Source organism: Taudactylus pleione, unplaced genomic scaffold (genome assembly GCF_031769625.1).
Source record: "Taudactylus pleione unplaced genomic scaffold, aTauple2 ptg000755l, whole genome shotgun sequence".
Classification (NCBI taxonomy): Eukaryota; Metazoa; Chordata; class Amphibia; order Anura; family Myobatrachidae; genus Taudactylus; species Taudactylus pleione.
Window position 1 is genome coordinate 87,364 of NW_028285157.1, and position 26,810 is coordinate 114,173.

General features: G+C 43.6%; 1 protein-coding gene across 1 annotated transcript; it reads right to left on the reverse strand.

The window, feature by feature from the left end:
* Positions 1–656: 656 nt before the first annotated feature.
* SYPL2 (synaptophysin like 2) lies at positions 657–26,810 on the reverse strand. Its single transcript, XM_088457300.1, has 6 exons — positions 26,258–26,810; positions 26,103–26,171; positions 16,792–16,922; positions 5,684–5,882; positions 2,498–2,689; positions 657–1,067 (listed from the first exon to the last, which is right to left on the reverse strand). Exons 1-6 carry the CDS (start codon positions 26,321–26,323, stop codon positions 936–938), a joined length of 789 nt encoding a protein of 262 aa, XP_088313426.1. The 5' UTR covers positions 26,324–26,810; the 3' UTR covers positions 657–935.

The window sequence follows — 26,810 nt, forward strand, 5'->3', positions numbered from 1 at the left end:
ATCAAAATCGACAGCTGCCCCGCTCCGGCATGCGCAGTGGCCAAACATCGACCCGCTCGTGAGCGCATAGCGCTTGTGAGCGGGTCTGAATCAGGCCCACTGTGTTCTCCCAACAGAACACAATAAAGTTTAGAAAAAAAAATACTTTTTTAATCTAAACTGTACTGTGGTCTGGTGGGATAACACGTGTCAGAGCAGACACCGAAGCTGGAGCAGAGGCGCTGCAGCGGGCAGGTAAGTGCAGGACAGGGGGGAGGTATGCGGAGTGGTGGGGCGGCGGGATGTTGGGACACACACACAAAATTACCGCAGCTGAGGCAGTACTGCGCATGTGCTGGTTTCACGAATGCAACAGCGCATGCGCAGCACAGATTCCAGCTGCGGTAAGGTAGAGTAAAGAGGGAAAGCTATCTATTTCCCTAAAAGCTGTCATCGCAAAAATGAAATAGATAGTTATGGAGAGGATGAATTCCTCCGGTAATTAGGTAGAACTCCATGCGAGTACTAAACCTAATTACCTCGAATTACATTGAAGTTTAAGTTATGATGAATAGGCCCCTAAGCCTCATATGCACCACGGGAGTGACTATATATGTCTTTCCATCATGGCGATTGAAGAAACACACCTGTTTGAGAAAAAAGGTCACTACTCAAAAGAAAGTGGACGTTCTTTTATTTAATAAATAGCACCAGAGGAGGTAACAACTTTTAGATGTAGTAACAACTTTGGAAAATAGTAGAGAGGAAAAAAACAAACACAATGCAGTGGATCTTATGTTGGTTTTAGATGATACAGGGCCAGCATCAGGATGCAGGACAGTACCAGTAAGTACAAGACAGAGCTGATGGGAAGAGGATGGGAAGTCCACTCTCCCGCACTACTAGAGTCACTGGCATAGAAAGAGTTGCTGATCCAGACAGGAAATAGTGAGAGATCACTGAAGGTCTGCAGCCTCTCCACGCTCAGCAGACTCCTCTTTGTTGGCTGCTGGCTTGCTCCACGCAGTTTCCTTGAACACAAACCACACATTGGCCGCCCAGATGAAGAAATTCAGAAACCCAAAGAGCTGGTGGTGGAAAGAGAGAAAAGTGAGAGTAGGTGTAACAAAGATTGGAGAAAAATAGGGTGATATACAGTGACTACAGTTTAAATGTTATTATTCCTGATTCAAAAGTTCACACCAAAAGATTTTCTATTTTTCTAGTCCCTTAGAAAATAAAATACTCTAGTCTACACTGCGCCTGGTCACAAACACATTGGTTCAGCAATCGCCGGCATAACCTAACAGTTTTGGGCTTGCTGGGACCTGTAGTGCACTAAATACTGATCTATTAATTTTCATTTTTAACACACAGTCATTTGGACAACTCATAATTTCATGTTTTCAAGACAAAAATAAAATTTAACGGGATGTCAGGATACACAATAATTTATGACAGAGGGGCCCATTTGTCATTAACTATTTGGGGCATATACACCGAAAACACCTGTTTCTGGAGGACAACCACAAATATTTAGTATCCACCAGATGTATTATGGAGGGATTGCAGCAGATATCTCTGATATCTGTGCTGTCCCTCCATTTCCAATAGCATCCACAATCCCCTATGGGATGCGGATCTATTGGATTTACCAGGCCCCCTCAGGTAACGCCAGGGCCGCCATTCGAGGGGGACTGCCGGGACTGCAGTCCCAGGCCCGGACACTCGAGGGTCCCGCCCCAACCCCCCCCCCACTCCTACACAATAGCAGTGAGTGACTGATAGGCCCAGCCCAGGGAAGCCCTCCCGCTCTGCCCCCTACCAACGTGCGGCCGGACACTAGGGGGGCCTGCTCGCTCCTAGTGCTGCCTGTCGTCTGCCGCCAACTACTACTATCCCCTTCAAAGTGAGTGACAGGCCCGGCCGGGGGCCCACTCCTGCCAGTGCACCGCCCATTGCTACCCCCGCCGCCGTACTATAGAAGTGAGTCGCTTCTTACCCAGCCGCCAAGACCTGCCCTCCCACTCCGCCCCCTACCTACGTCGCGATTGGCCTGTGCAATAAAGTTTTTCTTGTTAGCCTGCAATCAATGAGAGAGGAGCAGTGGGATGTGAAGGGGACTAAGGAGCTGCCAGAACAGAAGAAGCGAGGTAACTAAGGTAAGGGTTGAGGGGGGGCTGGGGCTGGGGGGGCCCTGCCTATTTTGTCAGTCCTGGGCCCCATATTTTCTGATGGCAGCCCTGGGTAATGCCATTTAAACACACCCCCTGCCCCCGGTAATGGTCAAAGCATATGCATGGTCTATAGACCGCTCATGCGCTGGAGTCCCGACACAGGAATGAAGAGTCCGCTGACGTGGTCACATCACTGCCAACTCATCGCAGGTGTCTCTGCAGGTACTTTGCATCCTGCAATGCGATCATGGGTGCTAATATCGCACCCAGATCGCATTGCAAATGTGATCATTGATAAATGGGTCCCTTAATGTTGTATCCTACAAAAAGATCATTCTTACCACGGATATGTTGGCAAGCCCAAAATATGGAGTAATGCTGGCACTGCAGGTTGCTGTCTCTATCTGGCACACTGGCATTGATGAAAGGAGGCTAGAAGGATGAGTGGCTAGTTTTACATCCATGAGACCTTTCCCCCACGCTGAAGCAGCCACGAGCCACAGGAAGGTAAAGCCACCTGTCACGCAGAAATCCTACAGAAACACAATAGTATAGTAACTATATAAAGAAGAGTACAGTATTACTGAGCATTTAGGGTCTGATTCTGAGTCGCATGTAATACAAACAGAACTCCGAACACCCACTGTGATGGGAACACAAATGAAATGCTAACGCGAATATATGCACGTTCGGAGATGTACGCATCTTCCGTCCATGAGAGTAGCCAACATCATTTCATCAGCACCTACACCTATCCTATGCAGGAGATGTGACTGAATTTGCACAACTCAGAATGCGTAACTCTGGCTACACTCCCATGACACACCAATAAAACAGCTTTCTTACATGCATTCCCATTGCTTTTGTCCATTGCCACCCAGAAATGCCCATTTAGCAGCTGCAGAGAAGAGGCTGAGATGTGAATGACTCTAATTCATGTCTATGTCTGCATTCATGTGTATACAGCCTGTTATAAACATGCGTATACAACCCGTGATAAACATGCGTATACAGCCTGTGATAAACATGCGTATACAGCCTGTGATAAACATGCGTATACAGCCTGTTATAAACATGCGTATACAACCCGTGGTAAACATGCGCATACAGCCTATGATAAACATGCCTATACAACCCGTGATAAACATGCGTATACAACCCGTGATGCGTATACAACCCGTGATAAATATGCATATACAACCCATGATAAACATGCCTATACAACCCATGATAAACATGCCTATACAACCCATGATAAACATGCCTATACAACCCGTGATAAACATGCCTATACAACCCGTGATAAACATGCCTATACAACCCGTGATAAATGCACAGTGTGTGAAAATCAATAGATGCGGCCATATGTGGACTTGCATGTGACTCAGAATCAGGCTCTAAATGTGAATAATGCTAAAAAATTACTTATTATGAAATAAATAAATAAATGGCAAGAAAATGATCTATAATTTTTCATGGAGCATTAATTGTCCCATAACATAACAAATATTGGGCCTGATTCAGAGCCGTTCGCTATTTGCGGTCATTCGTTCAAAAACAAGGGGTGGCTATTCAAATGATCCGTTCGCAAATTGCAGTCTGTTCACACCTCTAAGTCTGAACGAGCGAGCAAAACATACGCTCGTTTATTTGTTAAAAACGCCCCCTGGCCGCTCGCACCATACGTCATGTCCGCTATTTATTAGATTAATCGAGTACATCGTACAGCGTATGAACTGCTCGCTATTGTTGTGGTTGGTTTTTTCAACCGCTATTTTGCGAGCAGTTCAGAGCTAAAAAAAACCAAGTGACGTGGTCAATGACGCTGCTGTATTAATTATGTACTCCCTTAAAACGCCCGTTTTGACCTTTAAGCACGCCTGCGTTCGACTTCCACTCCCCCGTTTACAAGCACCTTCCCCTGTTACCACCCACATACGCCTCAAACTGTCTCTCAAAATAGCAGGCACTCGCTATATAGCGTACAAACGATTTTCGGCCGCACTGACTGGTTCGCGCATGCGTACTAAAAACCGTACGCATGCGCAGATGTGCGAACATCGCTCGGAACGAGCGTACGGCCGCTAGCGAGCGGCTCTGAATGAGGGCCATAATTTCATCCTGGGCATCATATTCTAATTTAGTCTAGCAGGGAGCTCAGTGTATAGATTCAGAGATAAATATCCTGGATATTTTCAGAAATCCATTTGGTGTAAATGTTTTTCTGTAGCTGACCACACAAGGATGAGTGTTGCTGTTCAGTCCAATTTGGAACATACTTGCCCGCTCTCCCGGAAGGTGCGGAGGACTCACGATTTTTAAGGTAGTCCCCCGTATCCCTCAGCAGAGTGGGTGGAACTCCAACATCCCGCCCGCTTCTTATGAAGTAGGCAGGATGGGGAGATAATGCCTGAAATCGTGGGTCCGTATGGAGGGGCGGATCTAAAATGACGCAAAGTAGTCAGCTGCATCTCCTCTCTGGACTTTTCCTGGAGGAGAGAAACATAAAATCGGCAAGTATGATTTAGACATGTGGTTGGCAAGATTGGATGAGATGCATCCGTTTGACACAGGCTGACAGTATTTTTTTTCTGCATTGCATTCATCATTATTGTACACTGCACATCTTCTTATTGAGGGGTCCATTCATCAAGTTAATTATTGAGGGCTGGACGGCCCCCAAAAATTAAGTATCCAACTCACTGCTAGTAGCAGCGGTGGATACAACTTCACCACAGCAATTCAACATTGTTCAGGTGCGGAGACAGCTCCGAAAATCATCTGTCTCTGTGATCCCCTCCAATGCTACTTCCCTAGCAGTGTAAGTTAGCACTGCTACGGAGCTTGATGAATTTAGGTCCCTATACTAGTGTATGGGAACAGCTGAACAGATCAGGGCTGAAAGGTAAACTGGAGATATCCGTGATATCTCCTGCATTACCTTCATAATGAATAGTCCCGATACCTACCTGTAAAAATTAAGTGATGATGAATGGATCCATGATTGTAAATGTATCAAAAACAGCGTCCTGAATGTAGGCATAATAGTTTGGGGTTTTATAAATAAATAGTAATAATTCTCCATGATAATTTGGCTATAGTGTTGTGTATGTATGTATGATATTTCATTACCTTGATAAAACAAGCAACATGTCAACAGCATTGATTGTCCATAATAATAATAGCAAATTGGCTGTGTACTATTTGTGTGAAAGTAACAAACTCAAGTGTGCTTAATACTGGAAACCTTGCTTTACCATCTTTGGATCTATAAAGCAGCTTCTCCGCCCACTGCTTCATGTATGTGTTCCCTAACTTGCTCATCTCCTGCCCCCTTTTCTGTTATTTGGCCTGTCTGTGGATTATCCATCTGCCCCTTGCCCACAGGGTGCCCATTACCTGTCTCCTAACTTCAACACCTGATAGTGTGCTCTGGTTTTTTTAATATTTTCTCCCGTACCCCCTCCCTTCATGTTTTGCTTTGCCTCCTATAACTTTTTCCCTTTCTTCTCACAGAAGTCACTTACCACAATTGGCACTCTCCGGATCTGAGTGTATCGCTCATGGAAAAGCAAGTAAATGACCAGTGCCAACATGGAATATAGGAACGCAAAGACTGACAACGTGACAAAGAATTCAGCTGGTGCAGAAAAATCCCCTGAGAGGTGCAGAACACGGTTCTCAATATCACCACAGGTTGGCATCTCATAGCGCTGCCGATATAGTCTAAAAGGAAGGAGATATACACAATATAATATACAATATAGATCTTGTCAAGCAGCGTAGCTGTAAAATAAAATTTTTAGGTACAGTATGTGCCAGATTTTCTCATACATTTGTATTGAAAGAAAGCATAATGATAGATGAACTAATGATGAGTTGGATGCATATTGAAAAAAGAACTGTAAATACGCACACATAACAGTGATGTATTGCCATCCAATGCTGAGCCAGATACATCTCATGATGTGTCCAGATTCTGTTCCAGTAGGCTGTGATGCCAGGTTTATGTCAGACGTACACAGAGGAGTAGCGTGGAACTATGGCACCCAGAGAAAGTGCATATCGTAGCGCCCCCCCTGTACACAACTGTGACAGTGCGGTATGGCCAGCCTGCTGGGGAATACTGTAATGAAGAAAAAAACAGCCAACAGTGCTGGGCATTGAGGTCCCATTGGGGGAATAGAATGCTTAGGTGATGAACTATCTAAAATTAATGTGCAGCTCCTTTGGCCCTGCTTTATTTATTTATAGCACCTAGGATCTGACTTTTATTTCATTTGAATCATTGTTATTAGTTAATAGAGCAGATTGTATTACAGTATATATTCTGATCACTTAACTTAAATTGACAGATTACATGTGCTAGAGTGAAATTCCACAGGGTGCACAGCTTATTACTGCCTCAAGCAACTGTCACTGGAGTGGGGACACCTATGGGAAGCTCCATTCTCAGCTATGCTCCTACTTCGCAAATATACATTGCACCTATATTAATGTGAGTACTACTAATCGTGTTCTGTTTACCATCATTATTTCAGGTCTCCTAATGCAGTATTTTTTAAAAGACCTTCCAAATAACATTTTGTGGTCATGCCTAGGAACACCTCATTACTTTAAATAGCAAAACAGTGACTTTGATTTTAACTCATATCTGCCAATAAGAAAAGGAGAGGAGAGGAGAGGGGTGGTGACAGAAGCCAATGAGAAAGGAAAGGGGAGGGACAAAGAGTTGATCAGAGAGGGGTGGTGACAGAAGTCAATAACAAAAAAGGGGGGAGGGACAAAGAGTTGATCAGAGAGAGGTGGTGACAGAAGCCAATAAGAAAGGAGTGGACAGGGGCAAAGAGCCTATCACAGGGTAGATAGGGGAGGGAATTAAAGAGGTGAGAAGTGAATGTAATCAATCTGACAGAAAAGGGGAGGTGACAGAAGATGATCACAGAGGAGGAAGGGCCGGAGGGGAGGCAATCTCGGCAGCTTGAGGGAGCATGAAATGTAGAAACGGATCTCAGATCTGTAACTTATTTAGGATATACAGCAAACAAACAGAGATAAACTAACAGGTGGCCGTCATACTGTGCAGCGCCCCATGAATTCCGGAAACCTGAATGGCGACCTCTGTCTATTTTGGTGCCCGATGCTCATGCTCCACTGGAACCACCCTCGCTACTCCCCTGTACGTACATCATATTCACTGACACCCAACCAGATAATAAGCAAGAAAAGATTTTTAACATTTGTTTTAATAGCATTATTTGATTTGAGTAAAACAAAATGTAATTAAATAAAAATACTTCTATAATACAGCAGGTATAAACTTATTTTTCATGTGCAAATGAAAGTAGCAAACAAATCAATTTAAAAATAAACCCCCAAAATTATACAGCATAAGCATGATCAATGAAGACAGCACCATCAGCTTCAGAGGTCAGCAGTCTGGCTTTCCACCTGCCCTCAGGCACTTGTAAATACCCCTCTCACACCAAACTTAAAACCCAGGTATTTGCTGGATAATCCTGAGTCCTGGTTTGGTGTGCACTGGCGTAACTAGGGGGGTCAGACCGGAGGGTGGGGGGGATGCCGCCGCCGCCACCTAGGTCAGTGGTTATGCGTAGTGCACACTGCACTGAGGGCCTGATTCAGAGCCAGACGCTCTGACAGATCGCTCGCTCTGAATCAGGGCTGGCTTTCTGTTTTTTTAGAGCGGCCTCCTGGCTGCTCGCATTGCTGTGGGTGACTACCCACAGCTATAGCGAGCAGCCAGGAAGATGGTCGCGATGGTCAAGACCATCGCTACCATCGGGCTTGCGACGAGACCCTTATGGTACTTATGGGTGCACCACCAACCCAGAGTCATCCAATAAATTTGATAACTGGGATAGACCTTAATGTTGGTATACCTTATTTGTAACTCCACACTTTGTGAGTAATTACTTCCAATATCATGTGTTAACTTGTGCGGACTCTTATTTTGTTGTACTGTACTCAGACTGTGTTTGCTTGCTGCTTTCTTCCTCTATTCCACCTCTCCAACCATAATGAGTGCAGGTGTCAAATGCAAGCAGGGCTGTAGAGAAGGTGGTGTGATCAGTGCCATCACCCAGTACGCAATGGCCTGGGAGCAGCATGGCCGCTGGCCGGAGCCCATGATACTGGTGGTCCTGTCAGCCTGCCATGTAAAGCCTGTTACCTGCCGCAATTACATGCAAGCCCACTTGAGATAGCTGGATTCTCAGCTTAGTCACAAGTGCAAGCTATAAGATAAGAGGTGGATAGTGTGCTCCATCTCCCTGCACAAGTGAAGGTTACGCCTTGTATTTATGTATTTATTAGGACAACACAGAAAAGAAGGTACTTGAAATGACACACACTATGTGGTATGTTAAATGCTGGGTAGATACCTCCTCCATTTTGATTAGCCTGTAACCACTGGAAGGGTGGCTGAAGCTCCAACACTCCTCCGATCTGTTGCTTTATCCCGGCGAGGGTTAAATGACAGACGTCTAAATCCAGACGCCTGTCATTTTTCCGACGCCGGGCGCCGCGAGCGGACAGCCGCGCAGGGGGGAGGGTTAGGTTTAGGGTACCCGGGGGGGACTTAGGGTTAGGCACCCCCCCGGGAGGGTTAGGGTTAGGCTAGGGGGAGGGAGGGAGGGAGGGTTAGGGTTAGGCACCCCTGGGGGCAGGTTAGGGATAGGCACACCCCCGGGGGACTTAGGTTTAGGCAGTGGGGAAGGGGGGGTTAGGTTTAGGCACTTAGAGGGGGGATTAGGGTTAAGCACAGGAAGGGAGGTTAGGGTTAGGCACCCCTAAGGAGGATATGGGGGGGTTAGGTTAGGTTAGTTTGTACTTACCTAGAGACAATAGGGATTTCCAGCGCTGTCGGGCTGCCGCTGCCGGGATCTCTGCATCTGTCGGGCTGCCGCTGCCGGGAATCGAACTGCCGGCCATGTGTCAGCCGGTCTTTCATACCGAATGCCCTATTAGCTCCCCCTCTTCTCAAGGTCATAATGATTCTATCTGCATCTTTTTGTGGTTGCCTGGTAATATCTGCACTGGAATTTTTTTTAAATAAAATTAATAAAACGTGATGAGTAAAATGGTAGACAGATAGCTGCGCAGAAAGTAGAAAATGGCATCTGTCATTAGAAGGCCAGTAGGGGAAACGGTTTATGGGTAAGAGTGCATTTCATGATGAGAAAAATATCACATAGTACGGTATGGTATTTGTTTTGTTCCACTAAAGCCCACTTGCAGCGAAAAACTTGGATTATACACAATAGAAGGGTACTCAAAGTTTAATATTTGTTTTTTGGAAAAAAAAACAAATGAAGTGCAAGGCGAAGTGTAGAATATGTGAAAAATTGGAAAATGAGTGCAATGTATTAAACTTTGTACATTAAATAGAAAATTCATACTTGGCAACATTCCTGAGTGCAAAAATGTGCATTATGTTACATCAGTCCCCTCCATATGTCCCTTATGTGCTTTATGTGCAATATACTGCCTGCTTTGTATGTCCTTGATCATTTTATCCTTGTCATCTTATTTACATGTATTGCTTATTGCACATTGTAACTGATGTAGTGCGCTCAACATGGCTGCCTAGCCTGGTACTCTATTATGTAGAATAATCAATGCATAGTTCTGATGATTTTGCAAGGATGTCACATATTATTTTTATCTCCCTATTATGTGTCATCTCTGCCAGGCATTGTCTATTCTGCCCAGTGTAATCCTAATTTGTGCACCTAAATGACTGCCTCACTTGGATCCTTCGTAAATAGGATGAATAATACTTTAACTGAGGACCCAAAATGGCTGCCCCGCCTTTGTATTGTATGCTTGGTTTCTACAATTTCTAAAAATGTAAACATCTTTATTATGTTCATACTATCTGTAAAACTCCTATTGTAGAAAAAGCAATATATAAATTAAATTATTATAATTATCATACCCCTCTACAAGCAACTTATGTTGCATCGGACCTCTGCTCATGCCCCTTATGTGCCATAAGACCCCTGCATGTGCCCCTAATGTGCCATCAGACCCCTCCATATGCTACTTACAGTCAGGTGCATAAATATTGGGACATTGACAGAATTTTCATATTTTGGCCTCTATTCACCACCACAATGGCTTTAAAATGATACAAACAAGATGTGCTTTAACTGCAGACTTTCAGATTTAATTTGAGGGTAATTACATCCAAATCAGGTGAACGGTGTAGGAATTACAACGGTTTCTATATGTGCCTCCCACTTTTTAAGGGGCCAAAAGTAATGGGACAAACTAAACAATCGTAAATCTAACTTTCACTTTTTAATACTTTGTTGCAAATCCTTTGCAGGCAATTACAGCCTGAAGTCTGGAATGCATAGACATCACCAGACGCTGATTTTCATCCCTGGTGATGCTCTGCCAGGCCTCTACTGCAAATGTCTTAAGTTCCTGCTTGTTCTTGGGGCATTTTCCCTTCAGTTTTGTCTTCATCAAGTGAAATGCATGCTCAATCGGATTCAGGTCAGGGGATTGACTTGGCCATTGCATAACATTCCACTTTTTAGCCTTAAAAAACTCTTTGGTTGCTTTTGCAGTATGCTTCGGGTCATTGTCCATCTGCACTGTGAAGCGCCGTCCAATGAGTTCTGAAGCATTTGACTGAATATGAGCATATAATATTTCCCGAAACACTTCAGAATTCATTCTGCTGCTTTTGTCAGCAGTCACATCATCAATAAATACAAGGGAACCAGTTCCATTGGCAGCCATACATGCCCACGTCATGTCACTACCACCACCATGCTTCACTGATGAGGTGGTGTGTTTTGGATCATGAGCAGTTCCTTTCCTTCTCCATACTCTTCTCTTCCCATCACTCTGGTACAAGTTGATCTTTGTCACATCTGTCCATAGGATGTTGTTCCAGAACTGTAATGGCTTTTTTAGATATTGTTTGGCAAACTCTAATCTGGTCTTCCTATTTTTGTGGCTCACCAATGGATTACATCTTGTGGTGAACCCTCTATATTCACTCTTGTGAAGTCTTCTCTTGATTGTTGACTTTGACACATATACACCTACCTCCTGGAGAGTGTTCTTGATTTGGCCAACTGTTGTGAAGGGTTTTTCTTCACCAGGGAAATAATTCTTCTGTCATCCACCACAGTTGTTTTCCGTGGTCTTCCGGGTCTATTGGTGTTGCTGAGCTCTCCGATGCGTTCTTTCTTTTTAAGAATGTTCCAAACAGTTGATTTGGCCACACCTAATGTTTTTGCTATCTCTCTGGTGGGTTTGTTTTGATTTTTCAGCCTAATGATGGCTTGCTTCACTGATAGTGACAGCTCTTTGGATCTCATATTTAGAGTCGACAGCAACTGATTCCAAATGCAAATGTCACACCTAGAATAAACTCCAGACCTTTTACCTGCTTAATTGATAATGAAATAACGAGGGAATAGCCCACACCTGTCCATGAAATAGCTTTTGAGTTGATAGTCCCATTACTTTTGGCCCCTTAAAAAGTGGGAGGCACATATAGAAATAGTTGTAATTCCTACACCGTTCACCTGATTTGGATGTAATTACCCTCAAATGAAATCTGAAAGTCTGCAGTTAAAGCACATCTTGTTTGTTTCATTTCAAAGCCATTGTGGTGGTGAATAGAGGCCAAAATATTAAAATTATGTCAATGTCCCAATATTTATGCACCTGACTGTATGTACCATCAAACTCTTCCACATGGCCCTATGGCCATCAGACCTCTCCATATGTCTTTACCTGCTATTAGACCCCTGCACATGCCTCTTATGTCCCATCAGAGCCCTGCACATGCCTCTTATTTGCCATCAGACCCCTTCCACAGGTTCCCTTATATCCCGTGGCTTGTATTATTGTCCTATTGTGCCACAGTATGAGCATTAGCACAATTTTTTATCCTTCTATGCTCCCCCATATTAAAGTTCACCTTGGAAAAATAAACACAGCACCCGATCTGTCTCAGCACACCACTTAATTGTTTGTGAGTTCATCACTTTGTTGGGTGAGAGGCAATGATTTCTCTTGTCCAGGGTATTAAAATGTATAGCCATGACTCTGAATGCAAACAAATCTGCACAGTGGCGTAGGCGTACATTTGTAGATATTTGCGTATTTTATGCTATTCGAATAGCGGGCCTGAAGAGGCGCTCGCAAAAAGCGAGCGCTCGCACTGAATCAAGGCGGGCGCTGTTTTTTTTTATTAGGAGCGGCCTCCTGACCGCTCGCATAGCTGTGAGTGACCACCCACAGCTATAGCGAGCGGCCATGATGATGGTCGCGATGGTCAAGACCATCGCGATCATCACGCTTGCAACGAGACCCTTGTGGTAGGGTCTCGTTCATCGCAAGCCCCATAGAGCTTTCGGCTCTAACATCACTCGTGATGTCAGTGGGGCCGCCCCCAAACGGCAAGCATTCCCTCGGGAAAGCCTCAGTTTGGGCAGCCACCCCCCCAGCCCGCCCACCAAACGGTGCGAGCTATCACTCAACAGCGACAGCTCGCCCCCTTTGGTGCGAGACCCGGAGTGACGGATTGCCCATCGCTAGCCGGATCTCGCACATGCACACGACGGAGCCGGCTCCGTCGTGCGCATGCGCTGTGGGCCACCATCGACCCCATTGAAAGAGCTCAGCGCTTGCAACCGGGTCTGAATCAGGCCCAGACTCAGCATCAGCCACAGAGCATACTTGCCAACTCTTCCAGAAATATTAGCAATCTCCCTGACTCCATGAAGGGTCTAGCAATCTCCCTGATTGCATCTTACCCCCATTATGAAGATGTCATGTAAAAGAAAAAACAGAGATATATACATTCAAGTGGGATCATTAGTATAATTTCCCTGCATTGGTTATAAGGTAAAATTATCCCTATGGCTACATGTATTATCTGAAAAGTATCAGTGTGTTTCATCAACATGTAGATCTTACTAACTGATTTGGGTCTCATTTACATTTGGATGTAAGTTAATTTTATGACACGCCTCTCAGATGTAGCAGTACACAGGGCCGTAACTAAGGTGCTGCGACATGTGCTACGGCATAGGGCACTACAGGGGGCGCTGTTCAGGCCTGTCAATTTTTTGTTTGTAATCATTCTCTCTTGTAGCTTCCTTTTCTTTTATCCCCGGCATCTCCTGGCCACCCCTATCGCGTCCCTGACCAACTCCTCATCCACCTGGCCACCTCCCCAAACACCTTCAGTCACATCCTCTTTAACGCACACATTTCAAAATACTGTCGTACTCGAGACTCAAACGTATCACCTCTCACATGGCAGTCATACATGGAGCTATCTGCCCCACAATTTCTGATGGCAGCCCTGAACACAGCCACCGATTCCCGACCCAGGTGTTACCAGCACACTTTGAGTACCTTTGCCGGCGAGTGTACCATACCCAAATCTCCCTGCCACTGATATTTGCTGCATATACACTACAAGCAGTATGCGGTTCTAGGGGTGGGCTAACAGGGCAGTCGCCCAGAGCGCCGGCCCCTAGAGGGCACCACTGAGTCCCCAGGAGAGAAGCAAACAAAAAAATATCTGTAAAAAAAACCCAGCGCCGCTTTCACCCCCGCTAGCCGCCGCCGCAGGGAGGCTGCATTTGCTGGGCGCCCACTGATATTTGTTATCAGCAGGCACCCGGCTCCCTCCCTGCAGCGGCAGCCGAAAGCCAGAGTTCACTCCTGAGCTCCGGCTTCCGGCAGAGAGCACTATGGGAAGGACGTCATGATGTCTCTCCCAATGATGCGAGGAGCCGGAGCTCACTCCTGAGCTCCTGCTCCCGCAGAGAGCTCTATGGGAGGGATGTCACGACGTAATGACATCTCTCCCGTAGACACGTGGTGGAGTCGCGGTCGGACCGGACAGCAGCGGATGCAGGAGAGGGGCTTAAGGAAAGTATTCTGTTTGTATTTTAATTGTTTTTTTTTTTTTCAGAAACACCAGCACTGGGGGCATGGCTACAGGGGGCATGGCTATAGGGAGGGCATTACTACTACGGGCATTACTACTGGGGGCATGGCTATATGGGGGCATTACTACTGGGGGCATGGCTATAAGAGGCAATACTACTGGGGGTTATGGCTATAGTGGGGCATTAATACTGGGGGTATGGCTATAAGGGGCATTACTACTAGGGGTGTGGCTACAGGGGGCATGGCAATAGGGGGGCATTACTACTGGGGGCATGGCTATAAGGGGCATTTCTGCTGGTGGCATGGCTATAAGCGGCATTTCTACTGAGGGCATGGCTATAAGGGCCATTACTACTGGGGGCATGGCTATAGGGGGGCATTACCCTGGGGGCACGGATATAGGGGGCATTACTACTGAGTGAAATGGCTATAGGGGGAATTACTACTGGGGGCATTACTACTGGGGGCATGCTATAGGGGGGCATTACTACTGGGGGCATGGCTACAGGAGGACATTACTACTGGGGGCATTACAACAGGGGCATTACTACTGGAGGCACATCTATAGGGGGGCACTACTATAGGGGACATTACCAATGGGGGCATTAACACTGTGGGCATTACCACTGCGGGAACTACTGAGGGCACTGCATGGGGGGCACCACTACTGGGGTCATTTTGTAAGGGGCACTACTACTGTGTGTATTGTATTAGGGGCACTACTACTGTGGGCCTTGTGTATAAGGGGCACTAATTTGGGCATTGTGTAAAAGGGGCACCACTGTGTGTCATAACATGAATAAGGGACTTCTGTGTGGCATAATGTGTTACACAGGTTATTACTGCATGTGGCATAATGTGTTATACAGGGCATTACTGCGTGTGGCATAATGTGTTATACAGGGCATTACTGCGTGTGGCATAATGTGTTATAAAGGCCATTAATGTGTGGCATAATGTGTTATAAAGGGCATTACTGCATGTGGCATAATGTGTTATAAAGGCCATTACTGCGTGTGGCATAATGTGTTACACAGGGCATTACTGCATGTGGCATAATGTGTTATAAAGGCCATTACTGTGTGTGGCATAATGTGTTATAAAGGGCATTACTGCATGTGGCATAATGTGTTATAAAGGGCATTACTGTGTGTGGCATAATGTGTTATAAAGGGCATTACTGTGTGTGGCATTATGTGTTATACAGGGCATTACTACATGTGGCATAATGTGTTATAAAGGGCATTACTGTGTGTGGCATAGTGTGTTATACAGGGCATTACTACATGTGGTATGTGTTATAAAGGGCATTACTGTGTAAGACATACTGTGTAAGGTGCATTACTGCACATGGCAATTATTCGCCACGAGGGGAGAGCTTGGGGGAAGCCCAGCACCTTCGTAAGTGCTGGGCACGCCCCACAGTGTGATGAATTGGAGGTGTTCCGCAAGGACACGCCCCCTTTCCGGAAGCGCTCACGCTTTCAGCACGTGCAGAGGAACGCCATCTAAAAAAAGCAATTTTTTTGGTAGGGGGGCGCTGCTGGGAACTTTCGCCCTGAGCTCCACAATGTCTAGAACCGGCGCTGACTACAAGTAACACTCTTTCTATACCTTCAGCCAGTGATCTACACTGCCAGCTCCAGGCTTGTGCACGGCTGTTGTGATGGACAAATCATGTTGCAGCTTCACCAGCGCTCTCCTACATGTAGAGCTGGCGAGTTCGACTGCATGAATATGTGTATCATCACTGCAGCCATCTGATTCACCATGTATTTGGCACTGACACCTGGATAACTGGTACAATGGGAGGTATCCCTTCATCATCGTATGGGACAAATCAGATCTGTCATGCCCTGTCATCATGGGTCACACCCCTTTTTCGGGTGCACGTCTTATATCTCTTTGAAAAATAAGAGGGGGGGGTGCAGCCAATGCTTTTTTTGGTCTAGGACACCAAAAAGACTAGTCATGGCTCTGGCAGTAAACGTCCACTTTAACGCGTGCTCATGGGTGTTGCTTTCACAATCACCCTGAAATGTTTTTTCAAAAGCAGGCAAGTATGGCACAGAGGGGCCTATTCACCATCGGTGGCCATATGGACCCTGACGATTATGCTATCATCTCACTGCGAGAGGTAGTTAAGCATCCAATATGCAGCGGGGGGAAACTTGACACCAGAGCAATTCATCATTGCTCCAGTGCAAGGTACAGCTATTCCAAAAAGCAGCTGTCCCCTCGGTTAGTATAGCAGCTACAGATGTAGTTGCATTACTTACCTCTTCCCCATCGCCACGGCTACACATGCGTGACCCTAGATCACGCATGTGCACAGCCGCCAGGGAGATAGTGAGGAGGCGGTGGAGGGATCCGCTCGGATCCCTCTTCGCATCCCGGAACTCCTTCCCTTAGGAAGGAGCGGGGATCCGAGAACAAACGCCGTCTGAAGATGGTGCTTGTTCTCGCAATCAAATTCCAAAAACTTTTAGTTTTCGGAGTTTGCTGAATATCGGGTGGTCCATTTTTGCACCCCTGATGATGAATGGCCCAGTAACTAAAATATGCGGAAACTAGCCTTTCTGTATGGTTACCGGGCCATTTAGTGTTGATGAATAGGCCCCAGAGTGCTTTATTTTAACAAATGGCTATAAATGCAGATAAAATGACTAGGGGTTACCTGAATGGGTAAGAAAAGGCTACAGAGATAAGATCTGTGTCTGTCCTTGTATCCGAAACCGCACACATCACGACTGCTGCTGTTTCTCCACTGTATGAACCACAAGTTCCAAAGGCAAAGATAGCAAAGAGCTGAGAGAAAGAAAAAGAAGAAACAAGGTGTAGGAAAGGTATAAATATAAAAGCAAAAGACCTAAAAGCAGTACAGTAGGAATGGAGTTATACAAGTATATATGATATGTGCATGGGAAACATGATATTATTTGAATGATGGGTAATACAGGGTTGCACTTTCAAAACCAGATGCGAAGCAGAAAATGGCTGCCTTTAGTTTACAGATAAATGGATCCATCTGTATTGAATCAGTTTAATATATCACATTGTGTTCAAATAGGAACATACTTAGATGATGGAAATAAGCATCATATACATTTGTGCAGACAGAAGTGAAAAGAAAATGGGAGGACTGTAGATAATTTATTTCCATATGGCTGAGGAGTAACATAGTGTATGTAATCATATTGTATTTTCATGTTCTGAGCTTAGATTTACATAACATTGACTATGTAACTTGGCTGTGCCTAGGGCCATAGTATATACCTGATGTCCCAGGATAGTAATGATATTGATAAGTTAACATATTTAAAGGGATTCTCCAGCTAAAGGATTTTCCCATCTGAAACCACCCCCAGTGAGTATATTGAGGAGTCCTTTACCTCGATTACCTAAATCCAGTAACTTTTTTTTTGTGAGCGCAAAGCACAGGAGGACTCAATCCATCAAGTCATCTGCAGCAGAACTGAACACATGAACTTCATTCACCTTTTCTGAAGAAGATTGGACAGATTGATTCCTCCTCCACTTGGAGAACACAGATAGATATGGTTCTGGCTGACCAAGACTGAACCTATTGGAATATTGTAAAAACAGTTACAGCACATTAAAGTGCTTAGTGCTATATAATGCATTGCAACATCACAGTTTAGTACATAACAGTATTGAGGTGAACCCAAGGAAAACAGACTAAGTTATGCAGTTGTCAGCAGGGGGGAAAAATAAAAAATTCCCAAAAGCACAACATTTTTTTACCCCCATAGGCAACTTTAGTTTACCCCTCCCTATACCTCACCTATCTATCGTTACTGCAGAGACAGGGCTGGATTAAGGGTAATACGGGCCTGGGGCTGATAGTGATCAAGAGCCTATTGGGGCGAAGAAGTGGAGGTGTGACCAGTGCTATGTCGGAGTGGCCAGTTCCATGTGGGTGTGTACTAGTGATGTGCGGTCAGGTGAGGCAGAGCCTTTCCTGTCATACTTAGGTATACTCCAGAGTTTTGACTATAAAAATGTTAAGAAAATATTACAAATATCTTCTTTGTATTATTTTAATAAATTTTACAGTCAAAACTCTACAGTAAAAAAATAATTACAAATGAGGCACTGCCTCCCCTGTCTACCTTTTCCGCACATTCCCCTACCCAGTAAATTGCTGACATTCCCCTATCCAGCAAAGGACTGCCATTCTCCTACTCTGTAAATAACTGTCATTGCCTTATTCAGTAAATGACTGCCATTTTCCTACCCACCAAATGACTGCCATTTTCATACCCACCAAATGACTGCCATTCTCATACCCTCCAAAGGACTGACATTTTCCTACCCAGCAAATGACTGCCATTCCCCTACCCACCAAATGACTGCCATTCCACCAACAAATGACTGTCATTCCACTATCACCAAATGACTGCCATTTCCCTATCTGCCATTCCACTAGCCAGCAAATGACTACCATTTTCCTACCACCAAATGACTGCCATTTCCATACCCACCAAATAAGTGCCATTCAACTACCACCAAATGACTGCCATTTCCCTACCCACAAATGACTTATATTGTCTTTTCAGTAAATGACTGCTATTCCCTTAAGGTGCCCATCCACTAGACGATTAAGTTGAGTGATTGAACTATAACAATAGTTCAAAAATTGTTTGCAAATTGTTTGCAAAAATGTCTAAAACAACCAGCGATGCGCGTGCCCGCTGGTCGTTTAGACATCTATCAGCGTGCAAACATGCTGGTCAACCTGACGATAACGTCAGGTTGAGCATGTTTGCAGATGATTGATGAGCCTGCACTGAACAACTGCTCATCACAGACTGACAAACGACTGCACGATTACAATGTCGTAATTGTGCAGTCGTTTTCATGTCTGCTAGTGGATGGACACCTTTACTCAGTAAATGACTGTCATTCCTCTACTCAGTAAATGACTTCCATTACCATACATAGTAAATGACTGTCATTCTCCTACCCACCAAATGTCTGCCAATCTCCTACCCACTATATGACTGCCACACCCCTACCCAGTATATGACTGTTACCCCCCTACCCAGTGTATAACTGTCACCCGCCTACCCAGTAAATGGCTGCCATCCTTTTACCCACCAAATGCCTGCCATTCCCCTACCACCAAATGACTGCCATTACCCTACCCAGCAAATGCTATTCCCCTGCTCCATTCCTCTACACAGCATAAAGCCATCATCATCATCATCATACCTAGAAATGCTCACCATTATCATACATAGCAAACAGCCACTGTCATCATACCCAGTATGTCATCTAAGTAATGTGTGCAGAAGGCAAATATCAAATTTATAGCTATGTAAAGCACAGATAACATCCCTTCGATTCAGAGTCCTACAATGCATAATGGAAACCCACATGTTCAGCCATACATTGCAGAGAGACATACCTATTGATAGTCATAAATTACTGTGATAAGCACCAATGACAAACCATATGTTGCAGAGAAAAAAGTATTTGTAAGCCACATACTGTATATTCACAGATACCCAATAATAGTCACATTTATGCAGCAGAAATATCAACCAATTACCAGGATATGTTTCACAGAAACCTCAATTCTAGGCATATATCGCAGAGAGAGGAGGTAGTTGAAATGCCGGCTGTTGGGATACTGGCGCTCAGACTGGCGGTGCTGGAATCCTGACACCAGTCAGAATCCTGGCTGCCAGCATCCCGACCGCCATCATCCTGACGGTTTGTGGGGCTAGGGGGAGGATAAGAAGTTAGGCACTAGGGGGAGGGATAGGGTTAGGCACTAGGGGCAAGGGTTAGGGTTGAGCTCTAGGGGCGAGGGTTAGGGTTAGGCACTGGGGGGGAAGGTTAGGTTTAGGCACTGGGGGGATGGTTATTTTAGGCACTAGGGTGCTGGGAGGGAGGTTTAGGGGTTGGGTTAGGGTACTTACTGGCCGTTGTCTGTATTTTAACCCTGTCAGGATCTGGTATCAGGATTCTGACTGCCGGGATCCCGAGCGCCGACATCCCATACCCAACCCGCAGAGAGAAATAACTGCTAGCCATCTGCTGCACAGAGACTGTCTAATAGCAAATATGCAGCCAATTACCTCTCATTATGCTTATAGTTATCCTGCCTCAACCAGCTAACTGATATCAAGTCCTCTTCAGTCCTCTATTAGTGCCTCCTCGTCATGCTGCTCTGTAGATGTGTTAGGGTCAGTTAAGTCTGTAAGCGAGCAGTGTTGGGTGGATTGTATACAATTGTTCGCACTGATTGGTCTGGATTACACTGGAACATTACAGTAACAACAAAGATGACAACAAGTGTGCCCATCACCTCAGCTATCAGCAGCTAGCCATTATTGCTGCTAGTTATTAAAATTATTTAATGCTAAAATGTATACAAATTAATTTGTGTGAAATTATTCTTGTAATTATGCCATTTAAGATGGCCATACATTGTACAATTACACTACACAACAATGAAAATGTTTCCGATGTGAAAATAGTTACTTCTAATTGATTTCAGAATGCAAAGAATGAATATGACATTTAAAACTCTCAGTTAGCTCTGAGTTTCAAGATATAGCCCATTTATGACGATGTAGAGGAATTCCTAGTGAAGTGGGCAGAATGGAGAGAATCTAACCAGCAATCTGCGTTCCACGCAGAGGGGGCGGGGCCTAATGACCCAATTAAATGAATCAGTTATTTGTCCCCCTCCCCTATTCAAATATATGCGATTCACAGGATTACTCATGCAAGATAACTGTGGTGCGCTGAGTGACAAGCATAGTGAGCGATTCCACCAAGACATTTCAGCAATGGAACAAAGATATCAGGGTAGGTGAATCACTACTGTTGGACAGTGACAAGAGATGCCCCAGAAGAGGAGTACAAGCGACAAGCAAAGAGAAAGCACCCCCATGAATAGGCCACTATATTAGATAGTACTTTCGTATGCTGTATGTTTATTTCGTATGCTGTATGTTTGTTTCGTATGCTGTATGTTTGTTTCGTATGCTGTATGTTTGTTTCGTATGCTGTATGTTTGTTTCGTTTGGTGTTCTTATTTATGATTGATTGAATTAAAAAAACTGTTATTTATTTTCAATCAAGAAAATATCAGATTATTTTAAAATAGCTTTTCACTATGACTATATTACTAATGTACATACAGTATAGTGCAAGTAGTGTAGCTCAAAAAATAGAGCTAGTAAAAACATTCTGAAATCATTTTAGTTTTTCTTGACCTCAAATTAGTAATGTATGACTATTTTTAGAAAGGAAACAAATTAAAAGTATTCATTTATTGAACAGTGTTATCATTCCAAATTACCAACTAAACAATAAATTGGAATGATAATCATTCAGTGTATGGGAGCAAATGATAATCGTCCGGTACCAAAATCGCAGTCAACTAGTTGGTTAACATTTTGGATTTAACCAACCTCCAACCAATTATGGAGATGTATGGGGAACATTATCAGCTTACCTCCCAACTGCATGATTTGCCTCTCACAGAAGTAGGTAGACACTGTCTAGCAGGTGAACTGCTGAAGAATTTTTTTAGTTAAAGCCAAAAGAATTAATAGTAAATATTTGCAGCCCACACGCTAGTAGTAACTGGGAGATGCCCTAACACCCCCCATTTCTGGGTCAGTGGAAGGTAAATGACTAAATCAGCTAAAGCAAATTGTTTAATAGCGATCCAGAATTTCTTAATAACACTACAGTCCCATAGGCAATGGTATAACGATGCTTCTGGATGGGCACATTTCTGACATGGTTACCATGATTTCATGGTAACCAGCACTAGGCTTTGACAGCCTGGACTTATGGAATCATAGAGAGGAGACCAGCCAGCCCAATGCAAATTTGTACTAGGGCTTCTTAACCCTGGAGTATCAGGCCTGCATAAAATACATCCCTTTCCGGATATAACCAGCCCTGGTGCCATTAGCACTAGGGTGCATATATACTAAAAGTGCAGGTTTATAGAAGTGGAGATGTTGCCCAATCAAATTCTACTTATCATATATCTAGCACCTTCTGGAAGATAATTGCTAGTTATCTGATTGGTTGCTATAGGCAACATCTCCACTTATATAAGTCTACACTTTAGTAAATATACCCCTAGGGCTCTTCCCCACACCCGATGCCCAGGTGGTATGAGAGTAATAGTGTAAAAAATTATTTAAAAGAAAAACAGCTTTGTCCTTGGTGAACTACTAGTCCTATAATGGCGTGGTTACCAGGGTATGCTGGCACTTGGAGTACCACAACCAGCTGGGACCTGTAGTTTCCCAAGAAAAAAAGGTAAAGGACACTAGTTGTAGAAAAAGTTAATAAATGAAGACAGTTTACTGTTAAAAAAAAAAAAAAAAAAAGAAGAAAACGCGATTGGGCTGGCAGTACCGGAGATAATGAAAATAATTCTTTACATTATTAATACATTATTATTTTTATTTACTAACTAAGAGGTGGAGCTTGCTTCTTGGCAAGCTCCTGCTGTCCAGCCATTTGAGTTCTGCCAGCAGTCAAAAGATTATCTGCTGAGTGTATGGGAAGAAAGAAACAATCAAACAACTTTTTGAGACAGAATGTCCAGCAGGTATGATGAAACCAATTTGTAGTGTATGGAGCCGAATTCATTATTATTTTAGTTGGTCAAATAATCGTTCAGTTGGCTGAAAAATTTGCTCAGTGTACGGCCATCTTCATGTTTCCTTTCCAATTATCCTAGCCTGATTTCTAGGGTCGTGTAATATTTAAGTACTCCTTTAACTAGTTAACTTTTGCAATTAGGAACTTTTATGAATCTTATGAAGTTCTCTTAAGTTATTGAGGGGCCTATTTAACAAGTAATATTTGCGGGAAATTCACAGAAAATGGCTGTTTTCGGGGGATACCTGCAAATATTAAGAAACCCGCAAATGTACAGATGGGTCCACATACATCTAGCCTCCTAGCGCGTTAAAACAACCCTTCTAGTCGCGCCACTCCGTGGCGTAACTCAGTAGCACCAAGCGTATTTTTGTGCATCTTTGTACCTTCAAAAGCATCTTATTCGCACAATGATAAAAATAGCACAAGCAGCTTCTGCTGATTAAAGTGATATGCAGCATGCCTATGTTCTGTGTGTGACTGCGGCTGTATCTGTATGTGAAATGCTACGTTACAGTGTCAGCGGCTGTAAGACTAACGTAGTGTTTAGAATGCAGATACAGCCGCAGTCACACACAGAACATAGGCATACTGCATATCACTTTAATCAGCAGATCATTGCTGTGCGAATAAGACGCACTTGAAAGTAAAAAGTTGCACGAAAAGACACTTGTAGCGCACGGTGGATAGATGTATGTGGGCACATCTGTATGAAGGAGGGACTGCAGCAGATATCTTACATATATGCTGCGGCCCTTCCATTTTCAATAGCAGCCATAACCCCCACAGATTTCTATGTTTATGTGTGCGATGCTGGCAGATTTACCAAACACCGGAATGACCACACATGCACAGACCGGCCCTTGCTCACAATATAAACGTGAAATGATTGCTTTTGTGATCATTTCATTTCTTTAAGCATCACAGGGACGGGCTCCTTTCGGAGTCCCTGTCCCTGCATGTAATTTATTTGTAAATTCGGGCAAATGTGAATTTCTTATTGCTGTGAATAGCGCCGATATGAAATTCTAATTATCGGGTCTGAAACCCAATAATTAGTAAATATGTCCCTAAATGCATTACCACCTACTGATACATTTTTATTAAAGTCCTCCACCCTTTACCAGAGCCCCAGTGGCTGCTACATCTGTCCATTATTTACAGGGGTCCTCTGTTCCTCTGACAAAATGCCAGGGAGAGTGTGGTTGGGATGACCAATAAAAATCCACAATGACACATTCTGACGCCATTTTAAAGTGTGTAATGGAATTGATCTGACAGTTCTGCATTACGCAACTGGCAGAACCCCAGGAAAAACAGCTGCATGGAGCAGGTCCCAGGGCTTCGTTTAGGGGGAGGAGCAAATTAGTAGAGTTTTACAGCAGGTGGCAGTGCAGCTTTAACACTTAACACTTGGAGCCAGAAAGCTCATTGCTGTCATATTGCAGACATTAACATTAGTAAATCACCCAGATTAAGGTTTACATTGGTCCATGTAAATCCGGATACAATTTAATTACACACTGCAGGTCTACAGATTTTACCAAGCTGGCCTGCAATATGCATTTTCTAAAACTACTGCAAATGTGTCCTGATTTATTTTGCCTTTTTGGTAATAATATCTGACATTTCCACTAGAAATAAAAACACAATTTTTCTGAGTTTTTAAAAGATTCATGTGCAATGAGTACATCCTTCAGAAAAAGTCTCATGAAAATAAATAATTATATATATATATATATATATATATATATATATATATATATATATATATATATATATATATATAAGAATGTAACCTGACCTTTTAAGAAATTCCCACCACAACCATGTCGAGAATATGCAGAACATGAAAAATTAGTAGCTGTCTGATCAATATGAGCTGTAGTACTAGGATTACATACTGACAATTCACAGAGCAGGCATGAATGATACAAAGTTCCGTTAATAACCTGGAGATTACAAATCATACATTCATATGCTGGGTATACACTATCGTACAAATTTTGCAGTCTCAATAAATGCTTTGACCCGACAGAGCGATTATCAGAGCGATGAGTTATTTCTAGCTCAGAGTGTACTTCCTTTAGATCTCTTCAACGGAATTGGGAGGATGGAAACAAGATATCGTGTGCAGCACATCAGATCCCAACCTCCCGATCTGACCAGAGCAGGAACGTTTGCAGCCATTTATCAGCTAACACTCCTGCATACACACTATAAATTATTGGAGGGATCTGCTGTGTGGCCTGATAATTGTGTAGTGTGTACCCGGCTATAGTCTATAAACTTGGAAGTGATATGCTTTAAAATGACACAAGACAGAAATTACAAGGTGATATGTCTTGAGGTTCTACAAGGTGATATGTCTTGAGGTTCATGGTACTAGCCGACTTGGTGCATTGATTTAGTTAATATAACTAATTACCAATTTTAATGCAGTTTGTGCCATAGACACATTTAGATAATGAATGGTGTTTAAAGTAAATTTTCATTTAAATATAGTGTGGACCTCTACATATAAAACAGTAAATGTATGTACAACATAAAATATATGAGTGAAACATGAAGACTCCTTGGCACAGGTTGAGTGCTGAATGATCCCAAGCATGTGGAGTATGAAGATGGTGGAAAGGTTACTGCCTGGGAGAGATTCCTAAACTGAAGTGAAATGTGAGAGCAGCTATTTGTGAGGGACATCCAGAGCCATCCAAGTAGGGGGCAGGGGATAGAGTATATAACAGTTGTGGGATAGAAAAGTGATGTTAAAGGCAACATAGGAATAAAGAATTGGTAACAGGCTTATGTTCATGGGCAGTAAAATGTATGTAGTTCTAAAGAGAGTGCAACATATGTGGATAAAATATCTGTAGTAGTTGTAGCCATTAGTGTAGAAACAGCTAAGAGGACAGCAAACATACATATCCCTTTATGGATTATTAATACATATCTATCCTCACAGAGGGTAAAAACTATAACAGGATGACACTGAAGCAAATTTTAAGATATACACCCCTGTAGTAATAAGACATTATTATTTCAGTGATTGTCATGCTAGATTCAAAATCAATAAGATGCTACAGTGTAATATATAAAAGCATAACTTCCATAACCTCCAATCAGGTTAGGTTAAAATAAACCCATAAAGCATACAATTCAAGAAAAAGACAAAATAATCTACACTGATATGGTACATACATATACAGCTTTAGAACATCATACTGCTTTGTTCAGTGAGTGACTTTACTATACCCAACATACACCTGTGCAACAGATGTGTAAGGAACTAAAATGCAAAATATTCATATGAACTTTGCTTACCCATTCCAGCAGCTTAATAAATCCTAATGGCTCCTCCAGTCGCTTCCAGCGCAGACCTGTCAGTGGGTTCTAGTGAATGGGGGGAGAGGTCAGTATGTACCTCCTTTACAGTAAATAAAAACCACACCTGCCATATTGTACACCCCTTGTGCTACCTTGAAGGCCCAGCCTGTGCGTCCCCCTTCTCTGTCCATCGTCGTGGAGGACACGGCTGTAGACATGCTCCTAAATCACGGTTTTGCAGTGTAGACGAATGGAATCCAAGTATCCAAATAATAGTGCTGCTGGATCCCAAATAATTGTACGATGCAGTTCCTCTTGATATTCAGTCTGTGTAAGACCAGTTACCTTGGTGCAGTATGGCCTCTTGGATGTATACTTATCCGTAATCCTGCCTAGCTAACTTTCTATGTTCATGAATACTTTGCTTTATGCATCTCTGCTATTCCCTGTAGATTTTGCCTTCACCCCTTTGTATTCTTCTTACGTATTGTTATTCTATTATTTTACACTTGTAGCCTATAAAGATCTATTCTTCTATTAAATATGTATATATTTATATAAATACATTCCCTGTTTGTCGCTGCTCTTATTCCTGTCCCTGGCTCTTTGCCCTTGCCCGCTGCCTGTCTTTCCTTCTGCCCCCTCCCTACTCTCTCTCTCCCACACTCACCTCTTTGCTCCCTCTCTTTCCCTGTTCACAGACAA

Coding starts and splice junctions, on each gene's coding strand:
- SYPL2 (XM_088457300.1), bottom strand. CDS start 26,323: ATGTCTACAGCCGTGTCCTCCACGACGATGGACAGAGAAGGGGGACGC. Junction 16,923..26,102: donor TTATTAAGCTGCTGGAATGG/GTAAGCAAAGTT, acceptor TCTTTCTCTCAG/CTCTTTGCTATCTTTGCCTT. Junction 2,690..5,683: donor TCCGGAGAGTGCCAATTGTG/GTAAGTGACTTC, acceptor GTGTTTCTGTAG/GATTTCTGCGTGACAGGTGG.